At 37.3% G+C, this 26567-nt stretch overlaps 1 protein-coding gene across 1 annotated transcript in view; it reads right to left on the reverse strand.

The window, feature by feature from the left end:
- Positions 1 to 11194: 11194 nt before the first annotated feature.
- GNAI3 (guanine nucleotide binding protein (G protein), alpha inhibiting activity polypeptide 3) overlaps positions 11195 to 26567 on the reverse strand; it is a 62653-nt gene continuing 47280 nt past the window's right edge. The window contains exons 5-8 of the mRNA XM_006899353.1: positions 24068 to 24196; positions 18953 to 19082; positions 18411 to 18564; positions 11195 to 11385 (exon numbers count right to left, since the gene is read on the reverse strand). Of these exons, the coding sequence (XP_006899415.1) occupies positions 11195 to 11385; positions 18411 to 18564; positions 18953 to 19082; positions 24068 to 24196 (604 nt within the window). The remainder of the gene's footprint in view (positions 11386 to 18410; positions 18565 to 18952; positions 19083 to 24067; positions 24197 to 26567) is intronic.

Raw genomic sequence — 26567 nt, forward strand, 5'->3', positions numbered from 1 at the left:
GCAAAAGAAACTATTTGTATTACTTTTTTGCTGTTAAGGTTATACTACTCAACCTCAAAAAGAAAAGAGGAAAAAAGAAAAAGAAAAAAAAAAAAAGGACATCAGACACAATGCTACCAGTATTCTGGTGCTCTGAAGCACCAAAGAATATGAAAGGACCCTTCTTATGGGCATTGTCCAATCAGACTTCAACAGCCATCAACTCTATCCTCAAATTGCTCCATTTCCCTTTAAATTACACCACACTGACTGTGTCTTTTGGTCTTTGAATCTACATAGGGATACAGACCAAATTATAAAAGCTTACACAGGCTCCGCATGATGTTCATACGCCTCCCCTATAGTAAGTACTAGCATCAAAGCAGAGCCAGTGGGGAAGGTATTCTGATGGAACAATTTAAAGTCATTAGCAGAATAATATAAAGTCCTTGCTTTTTTCTCAGGTAAACATTCAACTTCTGGCTGGGTTTTTTCAAATTCACACACTGCAAAAAGTTTATCTTGGAAAAGTAATGGGGAAGCAGAAAGCCTACAGCTACTGTTCCACAGCTGCTTTAAAAACAACAAAGGCCAAATCACTGATAATCATTTCAATCCCTGGCAACCCCATGTCAAAGCCGAGCTGTGCTCCACAGGATTCCGAATGGCTGTGATATTTCAAAAGTAGACTTCCAGGCCCTTCTCCCAAGATGCCACTAGGTGGCTTTGAACCGCTAACCTATGGGGTTAGTAGTAGAGCACCTAAACATCTGCACCACCCAGACTTCAAAGGCCCCTTAACTCCAACTGTCATTTACGGAGGTTTTCTTTTGGTTGAGATAAGAGTTTGGTCACATTTACATTTTCAAGCTAAAAGCCAAGGTTACAGGAAATAACTTTGGGGTCTTAGTTACGCATTCACATTCTCTTGTACCCTCAGAATAAAAACACTTTCTGAAACTTCTGGACCACACTGAGGATCTCCCTAAGCAACAAATATTCATGAACAGGTTTAAAAAAAAAAAAGGGGAAAAAGTTCACTTTCATACTTAGAATACTGTTCGTAAAACTGTTTGTCAGACACAGATGATTTTCAAACCTTTACGTTTACTTATAGCTAAGACAAAGTGAATTTGTTTTTCTGTACTTTTTTTTTTTTACACCTCATGGATACTCTGGGTGCATGGAAGTTTTCACAAACCAGCATGAAAAACCAAAATAAAAAAAAAACAAAACACCCCACTACTGGACCTCTGGTGGCCTAGTGGCAAGACACTGCACTGCAATCTCGAAGGCAAGCGGTTCAAATCCACCAGATCCTCCGCTGGAGAAGGAGGTGAAATCTCCTCCTGTGCCAGGTGGAACCGATTCGACAGCACACAACAATAAATGAAATAAATTTTTTTAAAAAAACCCACTACCACTGCTGTTAGGTCGCATCAAGACTCAGAGCAACCTCAAGTACGACTTACAGCAACTACAGATCTGAAAGCTGTCCTAATCCTATGCCATCCTTGTAATTTCTGACATATTCAAGCCCATGGCCACAGTCAATGTGTCAATCCATCTGGCTGAGGGTCATTCTCTCTTTTGCTGACCCTCCATCTTTCTAAGCCTCTCAATCCTCTGCAAGGAGTAGCCTCTACTAAAGGCAACACTTTCTCGAAGACATCTCTTATTTTAGCAGTCCAAGAGATATTCATTACTCTTCAACACAACTCAAAGGCATAAGTAATTCTTCTGTCATTCACATTGATTGTCGAGCTCTCCAATGTATAACAAGACCATATCCTCAATCAGGTACACCTTAGTCTCCAGACTGACATAACCCTCACACATATGCAGTTCTCTTGCTGTTTGCACAACATGCCAGTCTAGGTTTCACATACAACTAAGTGTCCTGGGATTCTCAATCTTCTCAACATTAGCCATAGTTGGTTAGGATACACATGAATAGACATTCTTCTGATACTACTTTCAGCCAGGATCCATCTGACATGAGCAATGATATCCCTGGTGCCTCTTCTAAATCCTGCTTGAACTTTTGGCAGTTCTATCCATGAACTCACCTAGTCATTTCAGGATTATCTTCAGCCATATTTTTCTTGCATGTGATATTAATAATATTATTTGATAATTTCCACATTCTGTTGGATCACTTTTCTTGGGAATGGGAACAAATATGGATCCTTTCCCATCAGTCACTGAGTCAACTCCAACTCATGTCAAACCTCCATTAGATTCCAAGGCTGTAAATCTTGATGGGAGGAGACTCTTGCAATGTCTGGTGGGTTCAAATTGTTGTTATTTCTGGCATCAGCCCAACTATGAAGTTCCTACAGTATTTGTTATGTGCCGTTCAGTGCACCATGACCCACAGTGACTCTATGAACAGCAATTCTGCACCCTGTGCTATTGGTCCTGTGCTATCCTCACCATTGTCTAGACATTGAAGCCCAGTGTTACAGTTACCCTATTAACACATCTTGCTGAAGGGTTTCCTCTCCTTTGGTGCCCTTCCACCTTAACAAGCATAATGTCTTTTCCCAACATTGCATGAGATGAAGTTTCACCATCCTTGCCTATGAGGAACACCCCAGCTGCACTCTGTCCAAGTATAACATCATATACTTTGCTGTTTTTTAACATTCTCCTTTGCTTCACTTAAATTTTGACTGTACTGATGAATTCTATATATCTCTATATGCCACTGAGAAGTCCTAGTGGCATGTGGTTATAGCATTCAGCTGCTAAACAAGAGACTGGCAATCCAAACCCACTATCCACTCTGTGGCAGATGGTGTGCATAGACGTACAGCCTTGGGGACCCTACGAAGCAGTATTCTTCTCTGAGCTATGCAGGGTTGCTGAGTGGGAATCACTGGCCAGTTCTGAGGTGATTAAAGCCTGTAACAAGGTATAGCAGAAGCAAATAGTCAACCTACTTTCCTGAACTGCAATTTTACCAAAGGAATGCTAAAACCAAAGGAACATAAAAATATTAAAAGTCCATCACTAGCAATTTATACAGGAATAGCCAGAGAAGTGGATACCAAGATCATACCATACTGCTAGGAAGCAGCAGAACCACAACTATAAAACAGGTCTTCTCAATCAACAATGAGTGGTGGTATTTTTTTTTTCTTCTTCTGAGTGGTGGTCTTTCTATAGACATCATCCTACCAAAGGCCCAAAAAGTTCCTTCTCCACCCCACTTTCTCATATCCCCAAATTCTTAGTTACTATGCCATCACTAAATCACAGAAACGACTTCCAAATTAAACACAAATTGTTCTCAAAAAATGTTAAGTTAGCAGAAAGATTCCAGAACAGAAAACGTTAATATGCTTGCTGAAGGTACAAATTACTGGTCATAACTTAAGAGAGCAGACATGGTACAGACTTCCCTAGCACAGCATGAGGGAGCTTTGGTGGCCCAGCCTGCAGGGTGTTAAGCTGCTAACGGAAAGGCTGTGTATCTCTGTTGGTTCAAATCCACTAGCTGTTCTTGCTGTTGTTAGGTGCTGTCAAGTATGACTCATAGTGACCCTATGAACAGTGGATCTGAACCCCGTCTTAGGGGAGAAGAGAGATAATCTTCTATGCAATTTACACCCTTGAAAGCCTTAAGAAAGGTTGCTGTGCGCTGAAACCAATTCACTAACAGTGTGCATGACACACTGATGACAGCAAACCAAATGTGAGCTAGGCTCCATTTCATATCTGATGACCTTTAATTAAAATGAAATATTTGGAAATGTACTATTACTTTCCTGTGGATAAAAGAAGGGTTGCTGTTGATAAGGAAGCTCTGATAGCATTCAGGCGCCACTAAGTACAATTGATAGTGACCCTTCAATTGACAGATCTGAACCTTGTCCTATCCTGTGCCATCTTCACAACCTGACACACTCAAAGCCCACTGCTGCAGTCACTATGTCAGTCTACCTGGTTGAGGGTCTTCCTCTCCTTCGCCATCCCTCCATCTTTTCAAGTATGATGTCCTCCTCCAAGGAATAATTTCTCCTAGCAACAAGCCCAAACTATGTGAGATGAAGCTTTGCCATCCTTGCTTCCAAGGAGCAATCTGGCTTTACTTTCTCCAAGACCTATCTTTTCTTTTGGCAGTCTATGGGCTATTCAGTACTCTCCTCCAACACAACTCAAAGGCATTAATTCTTCTCTCATTCACTGTCCAGCTCTCAAGATGTGTATCAAGTAACTGAAAAGACCATGGTCTTGACAGGCATACCTTAGTCCTTAGACTAGCATCACTGCTCCTCAGTAATTTGCAGAAGTCCCTGACTGCAGACTTTCCCAGTGTGTTATGCCCAGTGATCTCCTGTCTACTGGTGCCAATTGTTATTTATTGTGGACCCAAGATGAAGTCATTCACAGTTTCAAATTTTCTCCATCTATGTTGCCAACTATTGGTCCAGTGGTGAGAATTTTTGTTTTCTTGACATTGAGATGTAAACCATATTGAAGGTTGCAGTGTTTGATTTTCTGTAACAAGTGTTTTAAGACCTCCTCATCCTGAGCAAGCAAGGTTGTGTCATCTGCATACCAAAGATTACTTATGACTCTTCCTCTAATCCCAATGCTACATTTTTCCTCATACAGTCCAGCTTCTCAAATAATTTGCTCATCATACAGATAGGATATGGAGAAAGGCTACAACCCTGAAAGATACCTCTTAATTTTAAACCATGTACTGTTCCCTTGCTCTGTTTGCACAACAGCTTCTGGGTCTAGGTATAGGTTCCACATAAGCATAATTAAATGTTCTCATTCTTCTCAATGTTAACCATAACTTGTTACAATAGTCAAATGCCTTTGCATGATCAATAAAGCATAAATAGACAATCTTCTGGTATTCTCTGATCTCAGCCAGGATTACTCTGACACTGGCAATATTATAGCTCTTTGGAATGCAGCTTGAACTGCTGGCAGTTCCCTATCTATGTACTGTTCTAGACATCTTTGACCTTCAGCAGTATTTTGCTTGCATGTATTATTAATGCTATTGTTTGATACTTTCCACATTCTGCTGGATCACCTTTTTTAGGAATAGGAACAAATATGGATCGCTTCCTATCAGCCAGTCAAATTCCCTGGCAAAGACTGGTGAACATATCCAGAGCTACATCTGTCAATTGAAATACGACAACTGGTATCATATCTATTCCTGGGACCTAATTCACTGATATGAAATAAATGGATTTAAATGCAAAACAAAGAGTTTACTATACTCCACTGATTGTATAGCTATTTAAAGATGAACTTGCATTTCCAGTTGTCAAAATGAATATAGGGCACATTATGCTAAAAAAATGCCAGTTACAATTAATACATTTGTCAATGCTGCCTTAGGAGACTGTTTATCTGCAGTGTACCAATTCTCATTACCTCAAAGAACATTTACAAAGGATTTTCAAATATATTATCTCTATTTGAACCACAGAATAACACAGCTAGGATTAATAGACCCCATCATTATACAACAGATAAGGAACTGAAGATGTTTTAGGTGCTGTTGAGAACAATTCATAGCAACCCTATGAACAGCAGACTTGAACTCTGTCCTATCTTGTGCCGTCCTCATGATCTCTGACACACTTGAGCCCGCTGCTATGGTCTCTGTCAACTCATTTCATTGAGGGTCTTCCTCTTCGGCTGACCCTCCACCTTTCCTAATATGATATCCCTCTCTAAGGAACAGCTTCTCCTAACAACAGGCCCAAACTATGTGTGATGAAGTTTCGCCATCCTTGCCTCCAAGGAGCACTCACTTCTCCAATACCACAATTCAAAGGCATCAATTCTTTGTCTCTCATCTGTACTCACTGTCTAGCTCTTAAGTGATTGAAGACTGAATCAGGCACACTTTAGTCTTCAAACTGGTGTGACTGCTCAAATGAGGTACAGAAAACTTAAAACCACTTGCACACACGTTGGTAGCTGGTTTAAGACAGAAAACTCTACCACCTCAGCCCTCTAACCATTCCAATTTCATCAGATTCTGCAAGGTCTCAAAACTTTTCTTATATAAGCAATGATTAACAGTTGGAAAGGAGAATTAACTTGGGAGTTTGTGTGTCTAGTGAGATCTCTTACAGATCAACAGATCACCTAATAAAAATGTGTGGAAAACTTAAGGGGAATAGTTGAGAGGAACTAGATAAACCAGCTTGTACAGAATTTACTATTTCAGCTTTCAAAACTCTTACAGATGTAGGGAACACTCACATGTGGAGCTATGTTTCAGTAGTATGCTTAATGTTGTTGCTACTGATTGCCTTCAAGTCGAGCACGACTCATAGCGACCCTATGAACAAAAGGCCTGAAGCCCCTCTATAACTATCAACATTTATCAAAGTTCAGAGTGTTTCCGGAAGCATGTTACTTAGGAAGTGGATGCCACTCCTGCTTCCAAATAAGTCACAGTATGTTACTGTTATTATGTGCCATTGTGTTGCTGGCGATGTATAGCAACCCTATGTACAATTTTGTTTATTAATTTGATTATTTCTCTTACTGTGAGAAATGTCCCTGTCAGGATTTCAGGAAGTGAAGCAATAAGCACTGGGACATACACTTCGTATTTCATCTTTTAATCACTTTGTATTCATACCCTCTCCCAAGCGATCTAAAAATAACTTAATTCTATAGTTTAGAGCTAGCAAGTTTTGATCACAAACTATAAATTGTACATGTTATTCCACATATAAGATTTTAAAAATCTTTAATGTGGCTTATATTACCTTTCAATTTTCACTACTAAGTGAAATAAATAAAAGTATAACCAAACTGTACATTTGGCCAGGGTTCAGAGCTATTGTACACAGGTTTGCTGTTAAGTCACGGGCAACTCAATGGCACATAACCACTACCTCCACTACCTCAAGTTTCTTGTTTTGTCTTTTGTATAAATATTAAATACTAGAATTTACAGCAAAACCAAGTTTCTTTGAATAGTCTTCATAAAAATTTTTAGGTGGAATGTGCCTGAGTTGTATACAAAAGGTGTTGCTACTTACTGGCACATTAATAATCACTAAGAATTAATAACTAGTTATTGTGAGGTTATCTGTCTGCTCAAGTGACTTTTGGTCTTGATCTCTAATATGAGGTAATAATCAGTTAGCCCCCACCCAATGACCCAGGATGAATGCATAAGAATTACCCAAAGAATTTGTTAATATAATATAGATTTCCATAACTTAGCTCAGACATCTTAATTTAGTAAGGTTTAGCCAAGGAATCTATTTTATTAAATCAGTTGAGGTTGCAGGGCTGTGTTATGTTCTTTACTGTATCTTAGCCCTGAGAAGGGTGGAATCAGACCAGCACATCCTGACGTGGAAACAGAACAAGCACACTACCTTGACTTGTTCGGAAGTATGCTTTCTCAACAGATGCAAATTCTTAAAGGTGGTGGTGGTGTGACAGTGGTAAAGAAAGAGATAAAAAAAGACCTCAAAAATTTTCCAGTGCTTCCCTACACTTTTGTTCCTTTCTGATAGTTGATAGTAAGACTGCCTTTCAAGTTCACCTTCTAGGCAGTCTGCTTTTCTTGAGCTTGCTGGGAGCTATTTAAGCAAATATGATGACCATAAACCTGTATTACATGAAAAGCAACAGTTGGCCTAGGTCAAAACTCTAATTTGTTCACAGTACTGGAAAACAGAACTACTCTGAAAGTTAGTATTACATGTGATTTACAAAAATTTCACAAGTAGTTGAGACTGAAGGAAATCAGTGCTATTTGAGAGCTGCACAAATGAGTAGAAAATGGATTTCTTGAACACCTGAAAGGAAAAGAATGAAAGGCTGGCTGCTAACTGCTTTAAGAGACTAACTGGACTGTGCAATACAGCATGAAATCTCACCAACCGAAGCTCCAGAAATGTTTTGTTTATGCCAAATGGATAAGCTACCAATCAGGCTAAAGCATTAGACAATATCCACAGAAAATCAGTTACAAACTACAGAGGAGGGGCCAGGACATAAAAACACAAAATAAGTGAATTAGGAAGGTATGTAGTTATTTTTTTTAAATGCTCCAAAACATAACAAATAGTACCCCCCAAAAAGTACTGAACAAATGAATATGAAACAAGCCAAGAAAATTACTTTTTTAAATACCCCAAAAATCTATTCTTACAGAGATAAGCAACACCCTTGTGAAAAGTAACAATTCATCACTGAAAATGCTAATACTGACAAGAGATTTAGAATTCAAACTCAGCAAGATGAAAACATCCTATCAAGTTTCTTGCTCAAATTATTTGTAAAGATTCTTGTATTTTCATTCCAGAAGGTAATGCTGACTTTATAAGGTTAGGAAAAATGGATGTTAAGGAGCAGATTAATTCCTCTTTGTGTGGAAACTAATGGGTGGCAATATTATGCTCATGTTTATAATCAGGTAGAAAAGATGACAATGTCCACAAAAAAGATATTGCTGCAGTCTTTCTTGTTTGGGTCTATCTTTGCATTAAACTTTCATTTCCTTGAATGTGCTGATTTCTCAGATGGTCCAAAGCCCCAGTCACCTAAATTCTGAATCATTGTTGATCACAAATAGCCAGTATTTTCCAAAGAGAAGATGCAAGACAGCTTTTAACATCTTTAACTATAAATATCAGTCCGTGTCCTGTAAGCTAACCAACAGATCTGTTATTTCATCCCCACCTTCCGGTTCTCCTGTGAGAACTTTCATTCCAAAATACAAACTATTGATCTGCAAATCTAGCTGATTAGGCTTACCTCTTTAAAACTGTAACATACAAGCCCCCCCCCAAGACAAAAGTCAGTCTCTGAGATGTGTGCAAGTTATTTTACTTAAGTCATATTTTAAGAACCATTGATTTCAACTGCCTTTATGTGTCCTCAAGGAATGTTCATTTAGATAAAAATGTGAGATGGTGGAGTGAATATAATCTTCATGAAAATTCAGAAACATGTAAACTGTACTGAAAGAATGGTCATTTTTTGTGAAAGAAGAGCTGAAAACAATGACCTATTATTAGATATGCATATTAAAACAAAAATACAAAATGCATTCCAAAGAAAAAGAACTTTTTTTGGGTTATTTTAGATTGTCAACACCACTATTCCATTAGCTCAAAGTATGAAAACAGTATTCTACCATTTCTCATTTCCAGATGACCCAGTATTACAGAATACAACAGAGAAAATATATTTAAAATGAACAAATAAGAACTATCCTATTTACATCGTGGGCATAAAAGTCAGTTGCCAACTGAAATGCAGTAATTTTCTTTCTTTCCGATAGTTTTCCCACCCCTGAAAAAAAGATTTTGTTAGATAATACAGTTGCACCACCTGCAAAGTTAGACAACCCCCACCACAAAAAAAAAAAAAAGGAGGAAAGAAAAACTACCAATAAAGGCACTGAACTACTGTGTATTTGTTTCTGAAGCAGCTTTGGTGACATCAGCTGTTGTGTTTAACTAGTAAAAAGTTACATCAAAAGATAAAGTAGAATCCAACCCAAAAAGATTGGACCCCAAAAGGCACTGCTCAAAAAACTACTGATCTGAAATGCTTAAAATGCATTCTTTTCATTTGCCTTCCCTCAATAGATCATTCTCTATATTAAGACATTTGCTGTACATTGTACAAAAGGACCTGCAGGGTGAATACAGCTTTCCACAAGACAAAAAGTAAAATCTGGAAAAGAATTACAACTGCATACCACTTACAAGGATATGACAGACTACTTTCAGTCTTAGGCCAGGATCCAACAATACCATTACACTAAAGCACTAGACTGTAGGGGAACCCTCAAACCTAAATCTATTTTCAGACAAAGGCCAAAGAACATTTAGCAAGGGCAAAAAAAGGAACAGAAGAAAACATTCCCAGAAAGGACTAATTACAAATAAAAGCAATCCTGGACTCTTTACTCACCATTTTAATACTGCTGCCAACTATAACAGATTAAAATCTGTACACATGACAAAGTAGAAAAAAGTACCAAAATCCAACAGTTTTAGCAAAAGAATTACTACAGTTAACATTGCTACAATAAAAACAATGGCAAACAGGGATTTGGCACCACATTTACAAAGTAAAAGCATGCACTGTTAATACACTTTACATGTCTCCCAACAGAAAAGACCATGAAGATGGAAAACAAGGGGCATCTTTTACAAAATTCCCTGACTGAGACAAACACACAAGAATCAAACTGGTCAATTTAGTAGATATGTAGCAGCAAAGTCGGTAGGTTTGGAATTTAGTAACTGCATTGCTAATTGGCAGCCACTCAGGGGCGTGTCTGTACCCAAGAAGCTGGTTTTATCATACTATGTCAGTATTTATCTAGTAATTTGGTAATCCGCATAAACCAGGTTAATCTTCACCACAATTAAAAAAAAAAAAAAGAAAGAAAGAGCGAGCCAGAACCTTATTGCAGAACTCTCTGGTGTAATTTCTGGTTTGAAACCATAATGGTACTTTGAGCAGAATAGTAACATAAATTTCATCTTAAAAAAAAAAAAGGCTGCACTTATAACCCTAAGAACTGGGAATAATTTTAAGTAGTTACATAAACAATATATTCTAGTCATACCAAGTATTAAAAAGAGAAAGAGTTCCTACTAAGAGGAAGTTTTCCAGATGATCTGATCACATCATGTGCATAGTTAAAACATTGTGTTTTAATAAAGATGCTTTTGCAAACAAATAAAATTTAGTAAAGTTATTTTTCTCTTGATGGAAAAAGAATAAACTTTAAAAAATGAACAACCACTGGTGGTTTGTAAAGGGGGGGGGGGAAGGAGTCAGCTACATATTGAAGTTCTGGAATGCAGCACCTCAACTTCACATCGTCCCTAAACATCTGAGATTATGAAATCCAAGTGAAGGCTCGATGCTTGAATCATACTTTACAGTTGTTCCAATGCCAATGTCTGACTTTCTCATGCCAATGAAAATTCCCTAATATAGAAGATTGTGCTAAAGAATGCTGAGATTCTGCATGCTGTTGCCATTCCCTGGTCCCGTTCATGCTTGCAGCTGTCCCATGAGACAGCAAAAGAAGTCTGGTCTCAATACTCCACACTGTAATAACTAGAAAGGAAGAATACTTTCAATTAGAAAATATTTTACAAAGTCAAGAGAAATCCCTTTAGCACTGTAATTAAATTTTCAAATTTTTACCTCTTATGGACACACCCACTCTTTAATAAAGTCCACACTCCTTTAAGTTGTTTTTAATGATGACATCTGTAACAGCATCAAAAACAAACTGCACATTCTTGGTGTCTGTGGCACAGGTGAAATGAGTGTAGATCTCCTTGGTATCTTTTCTTCTGTTCAGATCTTCAAACTGGCACTGAATGTAGGCAGCTGCCTCTTCGTAGGTGTTGGAACCTACAACAGACACCCAATAAAAATCCCTCATTTCATGCTGCAATAGCAGCCTGAACTCAGATCAGATGATCACTACTTAAAAAGAGGGAACATGACCAAAACAGAATTCTCTACTTCTGTAACTATTAGATTTTCCTATTATTATCTATTTTTCATGAAAGTAGACTATTCTAAGTAAAATTACACTGCCACACACAAAGATAAAGGAAAATAAAGGTTTCAGAAGTCTCTTTCTTCTCCCAAGTTTTCCTATGATAATTTTAGACAACAAAAAACGAAACCAAGGATGTGGGAAGGATGCAATTTTAGAAACACAACTGTTTGAAAGGCGAAAAAGCCTTTTCACCATCACTCCTCAGTGCTTACTGTGATAGCATTCAAGATAGTATTTTCAGGGAGCTCTGGTGGCCTCATGGCAAGAAGCTGCACTGCAATCCCAGAGATACACGCTTCGAATCCACCAGATGCTCTGCTGGAGAAGGAGGGGCAATCTCCTCCTGTGCCAGTCAGATCTGATTTGATGGTACACACACAAAAATGACAGTAATTTAAAAAAAGACAGTATTTTCAATATTCAAAACCCACTGACAAGTCGAGTTGGTTGCAATACATAGCGAAAAACTCTCCACTGGGTTTCCAAGGCTGTAAATGTTTACAGGAAGAGATTGGCCATCTTTCTTCTGAGTACAGGCTGGTGGATTTTGAACTGCTGACCTTCTGGCTAAGAGCCAGATATGTCACTAACTACACCACCAGAGATTCTTTAAATAATTAAAGGTAAACTAACAGAGGCAAAAGGAGCTCTGGTGGCAGGATCCACAGAGAGCTGTTCTTCTATCCCAAAGGCAGTTCAAATTCACAGCAATGAATCTGACTTTACAACAATGAGAGAGAGAATATAGATGCAAATGAGAAAGAAGCCTGTGAATTACACTTCAGAACAGGGTAAAGGAGATCAAAAGTAACCTTTCTCTTTTTCAACATCTGTTATTAACATTTTTAATCACTAGCATGCTGTCCCATTTTTGCCTTGAGAGTCAAGGGTACTCAAAACACAAAGAGGTGTGTCCAGTCATTCCAATGAACCAGAGGTTATTTCCCATCACATTAAACATGACAAATATTATCAACAACTAAATCTGTAGCTCACTCACTCAAGGCAGAAATGACTCACAGCTGACCCTCCAGAGGGTTTGCAGGGGCTATAAATCACATGGGATGGCAATGCTCATCTTTCTTCCAAGAAGGCACTGGTGGATTCAAATTGACAGAGGTGCCGCCTTGGGGTTAGCAGTGCAGCTGCCCACAGTCCACACCCACAGCTCCCTTAAGCTGATAAAAGATGACTAAAGGTCATCCTGCAGAATTCAAGAAACATTCCCACCAAAGTGTCTTCCTTCAGTTCTTTAAATAACCGGTAGAATATCTGTTATTCCTTAAGCATTTTTATTGCTGAAGACAATTAAAGGAGGTCAGTGATTGAAAAGTGAGAATGAACAATAAGAAATATATTGGTAACTGAGATAGTAATTATAAAGGTTATCATGTTGCTGCACATTTTTTAAATTGATGACTGTGCTTAGAAACACATTTGCCGTCATTTGCGGCAATGTGTTAAAGACCTGAAAGAAGCTAGTTTGGTGAGTATGTTTATTGAGTTCTGTAGAACAACTTTTTTTAAATGAAAGGAAATAGGGTGACTGAAGAGTTTATACAGCAAATATTGACAACTGAAAATAAAAAAAGTGTCAATTTACTTTAAATTCACATGAAAAACTTTACATTAAGAATTGAAGATTTCTAAGGAGCTGCAACTACAATCCCAGAGACGCATGGTTCGAATCCACCAGATGCTCTGCCGGGGAAGGAGGGACAATCTCCTCCTGTACCAGTCAGATCTGATTTGACGGTACACCCACACAAAAACAAGAAAATTAAAATATAAAGAAAGAATTGAAGATTTCTTTGCTATATGCTGAAGATTCCCAACCAGGCCTTCAAATTTAATGCTAATCTTTTTGCTTGTTTCAAGAGTTTTCTCCCATCTTAAAACTGGGAGAATTTCTATACTCTCCTTACCAAATTCTTACCTTTCTCCTCCCTCCAAACAGATAACATTCCCAACTTCTCTGACAGAAAAAGAGACCAGGGAGTTTAAGCTACATCTCAACTTTCTATCATTCCACTTTTAAAAGTGACCCATTTGGGGGGGTAGTGTGGAGGAAGTTGCATATATTTACAAATGACTGTATACTAGTTTTCTTTCAAGTTCAAAAATCAACTGTTCTATTACGACTCTTTACTTAATTAACTCTTTCATGACTCAAAGGACATATATTGCACACAAGGATTTTCAGCATCTCAGGTTCTCAAGAAGCTGCTACCCAAATGTAACTTGTGCTGGGAGCACCCCAAACAAACCTATTACTAGAATCCACTTGAGACATAATACTTAAAAGAAGAAAAATTTTTCATCTTGATTTCAATTACTGAAAACAAATCTTTCCAACAAAAAGTTCTAAGTAGAAAATCTGGTCTTGAAAGAATTAAACTGAGGGGAATACACACAATTAACAATTTTAAAGCATACAATTCAGCACCATTTAGTATACTCACAATGTTGCTCAACTACTACCTCTCTCTAGTTTTAACTTTTTATCTTCCATCCCCTTAAAAAAAAAAAAAAAGGTAAGGGAGCTCTGGTGGCCTAGTGGCAAAAAACTATGCTGCAATCCTGAAGGCATGGGGTTCGAGGTCACCAGCTGCTCTACAAAAGGATGGGCAATCTCCTCCAGAGCAGTTAACTGCCTCTGAAAATTGGCCGGAGGGTCAGCTATGGGTCAGTTCTGACTTGATGGTAAAAACAGTAACAACCCTTAATCAAACTCCAACTCCCTTTCCTCTCATCCCCCCCCCAACTACCAATCACTAAGAATAGAATATGCTTCTCCCAGAGATCATACAAATGAAATGATCATAGCACACAGCCTTTCGTGCCTGGCTTCTTTCACTTCTCTGTGTGAAGTCTGTCTAGAGCATCTATCAGTAATTTGTTCCTTTTTATGGCTGATATACTTTTAAGGCTATATACTCCTTTAAATATATATCACAATTTGTTTAGTCATCCTACTTTTCCCACATACTCAGAAATCAAGCTATATAAATAACATCTAGTTTTCATAGCTTTTTTTTTGTTACTCTGTCTTATTTCTGATCCTCAAGTCTCGATTCTCCTTTTGACCCTAGCTGCTCCAGTAGTCTATACCTCCACGCTGCGAAACCCAAAGGCTATTTTTCTGTGTACATCTTATTTTACTTGTCTGCACACTGCCATTGCAGATTACCCCTTTCTTAACTCTTCCTCCTGGCTTTTCTCTTTGTACCCTATACAAATCCCTCTCCTGTCAAAAGCAATTGGTCTTTTCTCTCATTTCAGAAGTGGTCCTTTTCTCTTCTCACCACATGATATTATTACTTGTTCACCTCATTAATTTCTTCAATGGATGATTCTCAGTACTCTCTAACCCCTACCTCTCCTCAAGTTTCAGGGCCACACATGTAACTGCTTATTAGCTATCTCTGTGTGGATGTTCCACAGATATTTCAAGTCAACATTCCTAAATATTCATTCACATCATAGCACCAACAACCCAGTCAATACAGAAATAGGAGGAAATCTTTGACTCTTTCCACGTCCATACTTTCACTTTAAATATTAGGTTAGGTGCCAACAAGTAAATTCTAACTCACAGTGACTCCATGCTGATATTGGTGCTCTAAAATTTCCTAGATCATAATCTTCACAGGAGCAGTATATGTTAAATCATCTCTCCCATGAAGCATCTCCTTGGGGGAGTTCAAATCACCAACCTTCTAGTTAGCAGGCAAGTGTCTAACCACTGTATCATCAAGCATGCACAGTGCCTATGTAGCAGTTTTCCTTCCCTGAGAACACCCTTGTCTTATCAACAATGACCTAGTCATAATGGTTGCTGTACAGTAGATTGCTTTCCTAATCAATCTTTTAACTATCACCAAAATATTAGGCTGGGCTATGCAAACAGGTTTGAACAATCCAGTAAGGGAAAGGATAATTTGCTAAATTTACAGATAAGATGCAGGGAACACCTGTGAAGGTGGGACCATGCAAAGACCCTAATAAGGCAATGGGTCCGTTTGCCTTCCCATTACACTTAAAATGAGCTATGCTAGAGGTGACACGTGTGTGTGTGTGTGTGTGCGCGCGCGCGCACGTGCGTGTCTGTTTGTCTGTCTGTCTTTGGACCTGAAATCCCTTCTTTGAGAACATTCTAGACCTGAGGAACAGAGAATGCTTTCACATGGAGATGCTACAAGTAGAGGCAGCAGAGAAACAACGGCAGTTAACAAGAGAACCAGGAGAAGAGCAGCCAAATGTTTCTGAATCTAAAAAAATAACCATTTTGTCAAATTTACTGGAAGGAAAATTAACTCTTATATGAGTGGAGCAGGCATTACCTTTTACATTACATTCTTCCTGATCTTTGAATGCTTCACTTTGAACATGAGTTACTTGTAAAATAAAAATGATATAAAATGTAAAGAGAGAGAGAGGGGAAAAGAGAACCAGGAGAGATCAGTGGAAGATGGCACAAAGCAAGGCGGTTACATGGATGTGCAGACCCCAAAGGCAAGAGAACTGAGTGTTTTCAGGCAGACTTTCTGCAGAGTAGGGGACCTTCAGGCAGACAGGCCTGTTAACCCACAGGAAAAGTTGAGTACCTTGGGTACAGGAGGGTACCCCTGGGCACTTGTTGCTAAGTGCAAATGACCTCTGAAAACACTTGCTCAAATAGAAGGGCTCAGCTTCCAAGAGCTGCTCAAGGGGTCAAGGTCAAGGGAGAGGCCTGCCTGTGAACAGTCAAAAAAACTATCTAAAACTATCTAACTAAATAATCGTGACTGGAGTAATTACTGATCCTAAATTGTAGCCTGTTACTTCTCTAATAAACTTTATAACTGCAAGTCTAACCTGTGACTCCTGTGTGGTGACTGCAAAATATTCTTGAATCAGAAGAAAAGTGTGTTGTAGTAGAGAGAGGGAGTTCAGCTTCAGAACTGGTAAAATGTATGGAGAGATGAGGTATATCTGTTGTGTGACAGCCTTGGTCTCTTTATGTTGATGAGTCTCCCTTCCTTGAGAAGTGAGATGCCGCTGTCACAATGTTTATACAGTGGTCCAACCACAGAAGTCATGTTTGTGCCCTTGACTTCAACTGACGTAAGCGGGACAAAAATATTTGCCTGTTTTAACCTAGATTGGAATTTCTTTACTAGTAATCTGAACCTAGAGCCAAGCAATTCCCAGACTCTTCAATACATGGTGTGTTGTTTGGTGTTCACTGTCCTGGAGCTGGAATATCGCACAGCTGACCTTCTAGCAGGTTTTCAGAGGCTGAACATTACACAGGAGAAGGCTGTCCATCTTTTTCCACAGAGCAACTGGTAGATTCAAATCACCTGTCTCTGAGCTGACAGCACAATTCTTTAACCCCTAGGCCACCAGAGCTACTCTCAATGGATGAGACACGGAAATTATGGCAGGGTCATTAAACAATAACAGATAAAATTGGTTAAGTGAGAATAATTAAGATAATACACCAATAATGGGAATTTGATTATGAGTAATGGTTGAGCAAAATGATTATGATAACTGATACCATTAAACTGTACACCTAAAAAAACTAAATTAGTAAATTTTCTACTTATTTTTAACAACAGTAAAAAAGAAGTATCACACACATACACACACAGACAGCAAAGAAAGAAAAGGAGATAGGGGCTAAGAGTGCTTTAAGGTTCCTGACAGTTTTGTATTTCTTATTTCGAACTCCATTTTAAGTCTTGACTAGACTCTTTGACTTCTATGCTGTATGTCCCTGTAATTTCACCAAAGGTTTTTTACATGCATCCTAAGAGCCCTTACTAATTCAATACCCTTATCATCTTTATTATCATGTTTTAAGTAATCATTCTTTATTTAAAAAAATTTGTGTTTTTTTTAAATTATTTTGTGTCAGTGTACTGTTAAATCGGATCTGACTGGTACAGGAGGAAATTGCCCTTCCTTCTCCAGCAGAGCATCTGGTGGATTCAAACTGCATACCTCTGGGATTGCAGTGCAGCTTCCTGCCACTAGAACTCCCTTTAAGTAATTTTTTAAAAGCACAGTTTCAACTATAGTGGTGGTGGTAGTGGTGGTTATGTGCTGTCAAGTCGCCTGCGACTCATAGTGACCCTATGTACAAAAGCCCTGAAACAATGTTCTATCCTGTGCCAACCTTATTGTCTCTGACACACCCATCCCGGTTACCCCAGTCACTTAATCAATCCATCTCATCTACGGTCTTCCTCTCTTGAGCTGTCCCTCCACCCTTCTAAGCATGATGTCCCTCTCCAAGAACTGGTTCCTCCTTGCAACATGCCCTAAGTATGGCAGATGTAGCCTCAGAATCCTTGTCTCCAAGGAGCTGCCTGGTTTCTGTCTCTCTCTTTTTGTTCTCCTGGCAGGCCATGATATATTCAGTACTTTCTCCAGTTATGGCACATACTCTAATGTTAATCTCTAAATCCATCAGTTTAATGTTTTATGCAAGTGGGATTTCCTCTATAAAGTGGTATTTCCACTTCTACTGTTGCTAATTCTATTAATTTTATATTAGCATAAAATTATTTATGTGTATCTCTACTTCTGCAGCCTGATACCCATTTCTTGAGTACAAAAGTCACAACTCATACCTTTATTTCCCTGGATATAATTATGCCAAATTCTGACTCAATCCTTTTGCACTTACCTCAAGAAATGACAAGTTATAAATGGAAAATAAATATAGCTATGTCTGGAAAACAATTTGCTTGATGCTGATACTATTGCCAGTGAACAGAATATATATTCCTGGTTCAAAAGAAAAAGGTAATATGATGGACATCATCAAAGCACTAATTTATGATGCGTCTCTCCAACAAAATCTTTCAGGACCTCTTACCTGTGTATTCTGGGTAACAGATAGTTAATGGACTTCTCCTTATTTTTTCCTCAAAAAGATCTTTCTTGTTGAGGAAGAGAATGATTGAAGTGTCTGTAAACCATTTGTTGTTGCAAATACTGTCAAACAGTTTCATGCTTTCATGCATACGATTCTAAAAAGAAACAAAGGATGATGGGCCAGCAGCAAAAATAAAAGACTATAACTGAAAAAGTTTTAAAACTACTGGATAATATTCACAGAAATAAGTTAGATAATGATAATCTAAAAGCCGAGTCAGTTATTTCCCCTCCCTTTCCATTTTTAGGGTGGGAAGAGGCGTCGACTTACAAGAGGACTTAATCCTACCAGCATACTCAATGGGGCTATCACACTTTTTCAATGTGAAGGCACAGATCAAAATTTTTTAAATCTCACTGACAGGGAGAATAATTAAGGACATCAAGACTTGGCTAAATGGATACATAAAGTTTGCCCAAGAATGTTTTCTATATCCTAGCTGGGTTAAAAAGGCTTTTTAGCAGTAGATACAACAAACATACCATCTCTTCATCTTCAGCCAAAACAAGGTCATAATCACTGAGAGCCACACAGAAGATAATCGCTGTCACTCCCTCAAAACAGTGAATCCACTTTTTTCGTTCTGATCTTTGGCCCCCTACATCAAACATCCTGAGTACAGGGGGAGGAAAAAAAAAACGCACAAATTCAATAAGGTCAAACAAGTTTATGTCTCTAAATGGAAAGGGTTAGAAAATTTCCCACTGCTTATGCAAAACCTCTTTATAAAAGACAAACAAGGAGCTAATACAGATAAAATAATTATCCATGGTTAAAAGCAGAAGGGAACCAGAGGAGAAAAGAAAATTTAGGAGTAATTAAAATACTTAATTTAGAGAAATAGTTTTATTTCCTCATTACTAAATTACATATCTGATGTTCCAAAAGTCAGCAGCATAAGCAATAAAATGAAGTACCTGAAGGAAGAGCAAATACCTATGAAAAATGAAGCCTGAACAATATAGTTTCCGATAATAGCAATACTACTAATATTTATGTGTTTGCAAAGCACCAGAAACCATTCAAAAACCCTTATACGCATTAACTCATTTTATCCTAATAACTCTTCTAAGCACTATTTCTATTATCTCTACTTCACAGATAAAGAAACTGAGGCACAGATATGTTAAATAATTTACCCAAGGCAATACTGCTAACACATGGGGATCAGTATTCAAGTATACTTTATTCCAGAGTCCAATCTCTTTTTCACCATTCTCTCAAAACTGTTGACATTGTATACTTTGGGCATGTTGCTAAGAAGGACATTCCTCAGAAAGGGGTATCTTGCTCGGAAAGGTAGAGGGTCAGCGAAAAAGAGGAAAACTCTCAATGAGATGGACTAACACAGTGACTGCAGCAATTGGTTCAAGTGTGTCAAGAGATGAGAATAGTGCGGGATAAGACAGCGTTCAGATCTGTTGTTCATAGGGTCGCTGAGTTATTCTCGATAGCACAACATAACAATAATTAAAAGAGGACAATGAAAAAAGAAAAATCCTCCAACTTATACTCTGCTATTACCTCTATTAATTGGAAAGGTATAGTTTTTCCAGGACCTCAACAAGATAAAAGTAAACAACCCAATCATAAAATGGGCACAAGACAGGAACAGACAGTTCAAAGATGACATTCAGATGGTGAACAAGCACATCAAGAAATGTTCAAAATCCCTAGCTCTAAGAGAGATGCAAATCAAAACTACTATGAGGTATCATTTCATTCTCAGAAACAACAGCAAAGTTCAAAAGGGCAGCAAGATTGTGGAGACATTGGAACTCTTATTCACTGTTGGTAGGAGTGTAAAATAGTGCAACCACTCTGGATGGCAGTACTGCACTTTCTCAAAAAGTTGGAAATATAAATACCATTTGATCCAGCAATTCCAATACTGAGAACATACCCTAAAGAAACCAGAACTGCCAACCAAGCAGAGATGGAAGCAATCCAAGTGCCTATCAACAAATAAATTGATAGAGAAGCTGTATATTCACACAATGAAATACTATACAGCACTGAAAAACAAGGAACTCATAAAATATTACAGAAAATGGGTGACCGTGGAGGATATTATACTAAGTGAAATATCTGTCACAAAAGGACAAATATTGCATAATGCCACTGTAATAAAACAGACTGACATGGGGGCTCGGGGGGGGACTAAGAGAAAGGGGGGTAAACAATTAACACTGCAAAAAACTGTCTAAAAGAAATATATGATTAGCTATTATTTGCATGACAACAGTCCAGAATAAGAGGTGCAAGCAAAGTGGCTTGGGGGGCAGAGGGAGGGGGGATAGGGAAGAAAATGTGCAACAATGAATGAATGGAAATATAACTTTTCTGGAAACGTTCATTAAAATAGTAATTAAAAAATAAAAAAGAATAAAAATTTATATATATGAGAAAAAAGGTTTAATTTTCTTATTTAAAGGAAAAAATATTTGAGATTATGAAAAAATAATAACTTGGTAGAACCTAAAGAAATCTAGTACTAGAAAACTTAACCAATATTTCCAACTAAACCAAATTTTATATGAACCTAATTAATAACAGCAAGGTCTCCATTTTTTACTTTTTTTTTGGTTCAAGTACAGACTATTATGTGAGGAGGGGAGGTTAGTTAGTTGATATCCTGATTCCACTTCTGAATTTCTGTCGGCAATACCCTTATCTACCTCTTGTAAATGATGCTGAGGTCTGAAAAGGTATGCATACAAATAGTTAAATATTCATAACATCTCGATTTTTTACAATGATCAGGTTTTTAAAGATGAAACACTGTCCAACTGGTTTAATATGGCAGATCAACAGGGACTAGCAGCCAAAATGTCTTAAGATCTTTCCCTCCAGAAAGTGAGAGAAATAAGATATGGTTGGTAACTTCTCAGAGTACACCTGAAAATGAACATCAATCATATCTCTTCATGAGCCAACTTTCTATTCTGATGGATCCTGCATACTTCTTTTCAACCTATGGTCATAACAAATGAAATGATGTGGTTACACACTGATATTACCGGTTTTAGGAAAGATGACATCATATATTTCCATGAAGTCTTTCAAGAGGAAACGCACCATTCCCACTTTATAAAGTAGAAAACTGGGAGAACACAGGGAAATTCCAATGTAAGCTTTTAGCACACTCTGACATTTTAATACCACCCACTAACAGATCAATATTTTATAAACATTACCTCATAACTGAAAGGCAAGTAAGCAATTATTCAATGCCTTGTATAGACGTTCAATAAATGTATGAATGGATAATGGAAGAGGAGGAAAAGGAAGAAGTGATAATAGTAAAGAGAAAGAGTTATGCTATTCATTCCGTGTACTGCTATTTCTCTGTACCAGATTTAAAATCTGGTTTGCTGGATTAAGTTTTTAAGTCCTCAAATTGTATAGTCTTTGTTAGGTGCTGTCTAGCTGGACTCTGTTTCATGGTGATCCTGCATCCTTGGAATGAATGCCGCCTTGCCTTGCACTACCTCCACCATCAGTTACAGATCAGAAACCACTATGACCTATAGAGGTTTGATTTTTATTGGCTGATCTCCTGAAGCAGAATTTCAGATATTCCGCTTAGTCTTTTTTTGATGAATATTCTACTAAAACCTATTCAGTATCATAGCTATATACAAGCTTCCAAAGACAGGTGACTAGATATGTATGAAGAATTACCCAGGAACAGAACAGAATCTGTGTCTGACAGGAGGTGAGAATTCTACCATGGAATCATTAGTAACATCTAAATCCTTGTGCGGGTTTCATAAATCCTGAGGACCAACTATTGAGAAAAGCCCACTCTGAGGCAGAAGTACCTATGCATGTTGATTATCAGTCTACAAAGGAACATAATGAAGTAATTAAAAGTTTATCAGATACTGTGGAGAAAGTTTACTCAAACCTTGAAAGGTCACAAAAGTAGAACTCAGAACTCAAAAACACAGTTCTAGTATCTACAAGAGACCATTAACAGAGGCAAGTTGAACCCTATTTTAGGAGATGGGCTTCTAATTCAAAGGCAATTCCTCTAGTGGTTCGAATCCACTTCCAGCTTCGAAGCAGAAAGATAGGCACTTCTAAATTTATAGTTCTTAAAAGTTCCACGGGAGTGAAGGCTATGAGGTAGTTTCACCTCAACAGTGTTGGGTGTGAGGGTTCTTTCTGATATGAATGAAAAAATCCTTTTTATGTGAATTCTCGCTAAAAACAATCACTTGTCATACATCATCATCTCTCCCTAAAATATTTCTATCCTCAGGCCAGTTTTACATTCTGCTCTGTACTAAGAACTTAGTTGTACGTTATACTGAGCACAAATCAGTCCAGAAGCACGTCAGTATTATTAGCTCTATTCAATTAAAAAGAAATACAACATGAAATATAAAAACAGGAAACCACAAAACAACTATGAGGTATCATCTTACCCTGGTAAGAAATAGCGAAATTTAACAGAACAGCAAGCAACAAATGCTGGAGAGGTTGTAGGGAAGCTGGAACCCTTATTCGCTGTTGGTGGAAGTGTAAAATGGTGCAATCACTGTGGAAGGCGGTGTGGCACTTTCTTAAAAAGTTGCAACTAGAGATACCAACTGACCCAGCAATTTCACTACCCCAGAGACCGTAACTGCCACCCAAGCAGATATATGCACACCCAATGTTTATCGCGGCTCTGTTCACATAGCAAGGCGTTGGAAACAACCAAAGTGCCCATCAAAAACGAACGGATAGAGAAGCTGTGGTATAATCACACAATGGAATACTATACTGAACTGAAAAACAAGGAACTCACGAAATAGTATTCAAAATGGGTGACCATGGAAGACACTATGCCAAGTGAAATATCTCAGTCAAAAAAGACAAACACTTCATGGTGCCACTGTCGAAAAACAGGACTGATTTCAGGGTTGGGGGAAGACTGATAAGATGGGATAAATAAAGTATATTGCATTGAAACAGATGAGGAAGATAACTGTTTAAAAGGGTTATGTGATTAGGTATTATTGTCATAACTGGAGTCTAGAATGAAGGCTGCATAGTGGAGTGGACTTAAGGGGAGGGACTGTAAAACAATGAAAGAATTTTTGCTTTACTTTTCAAAGAGAAGAGTCTACTTTGGGGGGGGGGAGGGCAGGGAGAAAAGTGCAACAATGAATGGAAATAAAAAATAAAAATTTTTAAAAAACCCAACAGGAAAGCAAAGCTACTAACTAAACCAAAAGCTAGTTTTCTATCATTTTAGTATTGTTGTTATTCTTCTAAAAACAAACATTCAATACCTGTTTTGATGAGTCCAACAAAAAAGCAGCTGAAAAGGATAAAATTCAAAGTAAAATAAACTGGCAACCACATATTCAAATCTACCTAGTAGGTAAATCACAATTTTCATATTTAATTTATATTCTTCTCTGGAGACAAAAATATATGATGCCATTTAGAGAAAGAAGATATGATTGTTTTATCATTCTTCAGTTAAAATATTTAAATACTGGTTGATAATTATGATGGTAAATGTCTACATCCCAGATAACAGATACTCAGTATAAAGATATTTGTGTTTCTTGTATTGAGCAAAAGGGCTAAGGACTTACTTGAAGTACAGATCCTTGAAGGTGAAATGTGTTTCCACAATGCCTGTAGTCTTCACTCTAGTCCGTAGAACATCTTGCTGAGTTGGAATATAGTTGTTTTGTGATATTCTATCCAAATCATTTAGGTAACTAAATGAAACACATATTTACTTTTATCTGATGAAGTCAACCATTTGCGTAGCAAACTTTACAAATGAAACTAGTTTCTTGTCAAAAGTAGATTCTGAACTTGTTGCAAAAATGACCAAACAAATTCAGATCTTCAATGGCATAGAAATGGTAATGGGAAAAAATTTAAATTCAGCTGGGAATAATCAAGGTAGACTTGATCTATTACACAAAAGTCATCTGAATTCTACAAAATTAAACCGTGAAAGATAACGTAAAATAATAGAGAAAAGGTAATCTTACTAGATTTTTGAAATTTAAAATTAAATCAACTGTGTACAAAAGCTCTCACAACTTCACAATGATAGCAATATCCAGTAAGACAGCAAAAAAACAAATGATGGTGAGGGTAGGGAAAGAGTAAAATTTTCATTGACTAATGATGGGAATGCAAATAAAATAGTGCAATCACCTTGGAAAGCTGTTTGGCACTTCTTTAGAAAGTTGGGAACAGAAATACCATTTGATCCAGTAATTCCCCTACTAGAATATATGTGTGTGTAACATAAACTGACATATACACACCCATGTTTACAGCAGTATTATTTACAACAGCAAAGAGTTGGAAACAACCAAAATGTTCATCAATAGACAAATGACCAAAGGAACTATGGTACATTTACACAAGAGAATATTCTGTTCTAATAACAATCAAGTATTAGTGAAATAATACACAACATAGACAAATCTATAACAGATTATACTAAGTAACATAAGTCAGTCAAAAAATAGTAATTATGGTACATAAGATTACTATTAGAAAAGCTAAGGAAACATTTATACACAGATTAGAACCAATCTTGGATGGTTATCAGGAATTCAAAGAGAGAAAGGTAAAAATTAATAGTTTAAACGGAACAAAAAGAAAGGCAATCAACAAAAAATTAGTAGGCACTGTAACTAATTATATCAACCAATTATAATTAATGTTATAAAACATAATGTCTATGAATGAAAGAAAAAAACAATGATTTGTAAACATTCACCAAAAAAAGCCCCCCGACATTTAAAGCTAACAGATTATTTGTACATGTAATCTGAGAACTATAGTCAAATGAGAAAACAAAAACTACAGTCATTTCTTCTCCTCTCCTTTTTATAACTGTGATTTCAATTGAAAGTTTACAGAAAAGTTGAATTTTTATAATGAGTATTTGTTTTCAATCAGGAAACATTAAAGGGCTGTGAGATTTTTGGGGAGAGAATCACAAATATTTCCCAAAGAAATTTAACTTGTTCAATGAAATCATTAAAAGACTGCTTCAAAGTTAAATTCTATACTAATTCTATGATTTAAGTATGATGTGACTAAAAAATTAAAATTCGTTAACTCTCTTAGAAATGAATAATTAATGACTTTCTATAAAGTCAAGCGTTAATATTAACAGCAGAGAATTAGTCAAGTGTAGGTAACAATTATAGAGGGGAAAGTCTATAAATCACATCTTTTCAAGTGTAGTTAGGATTCAGAGACTACTGACTATGTAATGTAGAAAAACAACAAAACCAACTACAATCCTGTTTTGATGATGACCACCTAGGAGAATTCTTTAACCTATCAGTATCTGCATCTAAACAAGTATCAGTGCCATCAAGGCAAAGCTGATTCAATGAGTTTTCAGAGACTGTAAGTCACATGGGAGGAGCACGTCCATCTTTCTCTCATGAAGTTACTGGTAGATTCAAACCACCAGATAAGCAATGACCTTTGGGTTAGCAGTGCAACTCCCTACAGACTACATCACCAAAGCACTTGCAAGTAAAATATGTAATAAAAGATGGATAAAAATTCCAAAATGTTTCTATACGCAAGTTTTCAATGGAGAGAAAGTTTTTCACATTATCATTCAACTGCTTCTTAAAGCAATATGAACAAGAATGAGAATTAAAAAAGTAGTATAGTGTTGTTATTATGTGCTACTGAGGTGGAAACTGACTCATAGCTGACCCTCCAGTGGGTTTTCAGAGGCAGTAGATCACATGGGAGGAGTCTGCCCATTTTCTCCCATGTGCGCCTAAGGGTTGGCAATGCAGCTCCCACTAGGCCACCAGAGATCCCTAAAGTAGATAATATTAGAGGTAATTAAAAGTATATCCAAATAGTACAGAAATAAATACAGGTTATTAAAGAGGTACTTAACCAAAATGTGGAAAAAAATATGACTATAAAAGCTTAACAAAAATATGAATGATAAAATTTCTACAGCACTCATCATTCTCATTCTATATAAAAGATTACTACTGTGATCTGGCAAAAGAGTTATGTGGTAATTAGTACCAGAGAGATTCATGATGCGGCTAAGCCATAGGGAGTTGGCTGCATAAAAAAGAT

This window comes from Elephantulus edwardii, unplaced genomic scaffold (genome assembly GCF_000299155.1).
Source record: "Elephantulus edwardii isolate Elephantulus edwardi_28Jun2011 unplaced genomic scaffold, EleEdw1.0 scaffold00252, whole genome shotgun sequence".
Lineage (NCBI taxonomy): Eukaryota > Metazoa > Chordata > Mammalia > Macroscelidea > Macroscelididae > Elephantulus > Elephantulus edwardii.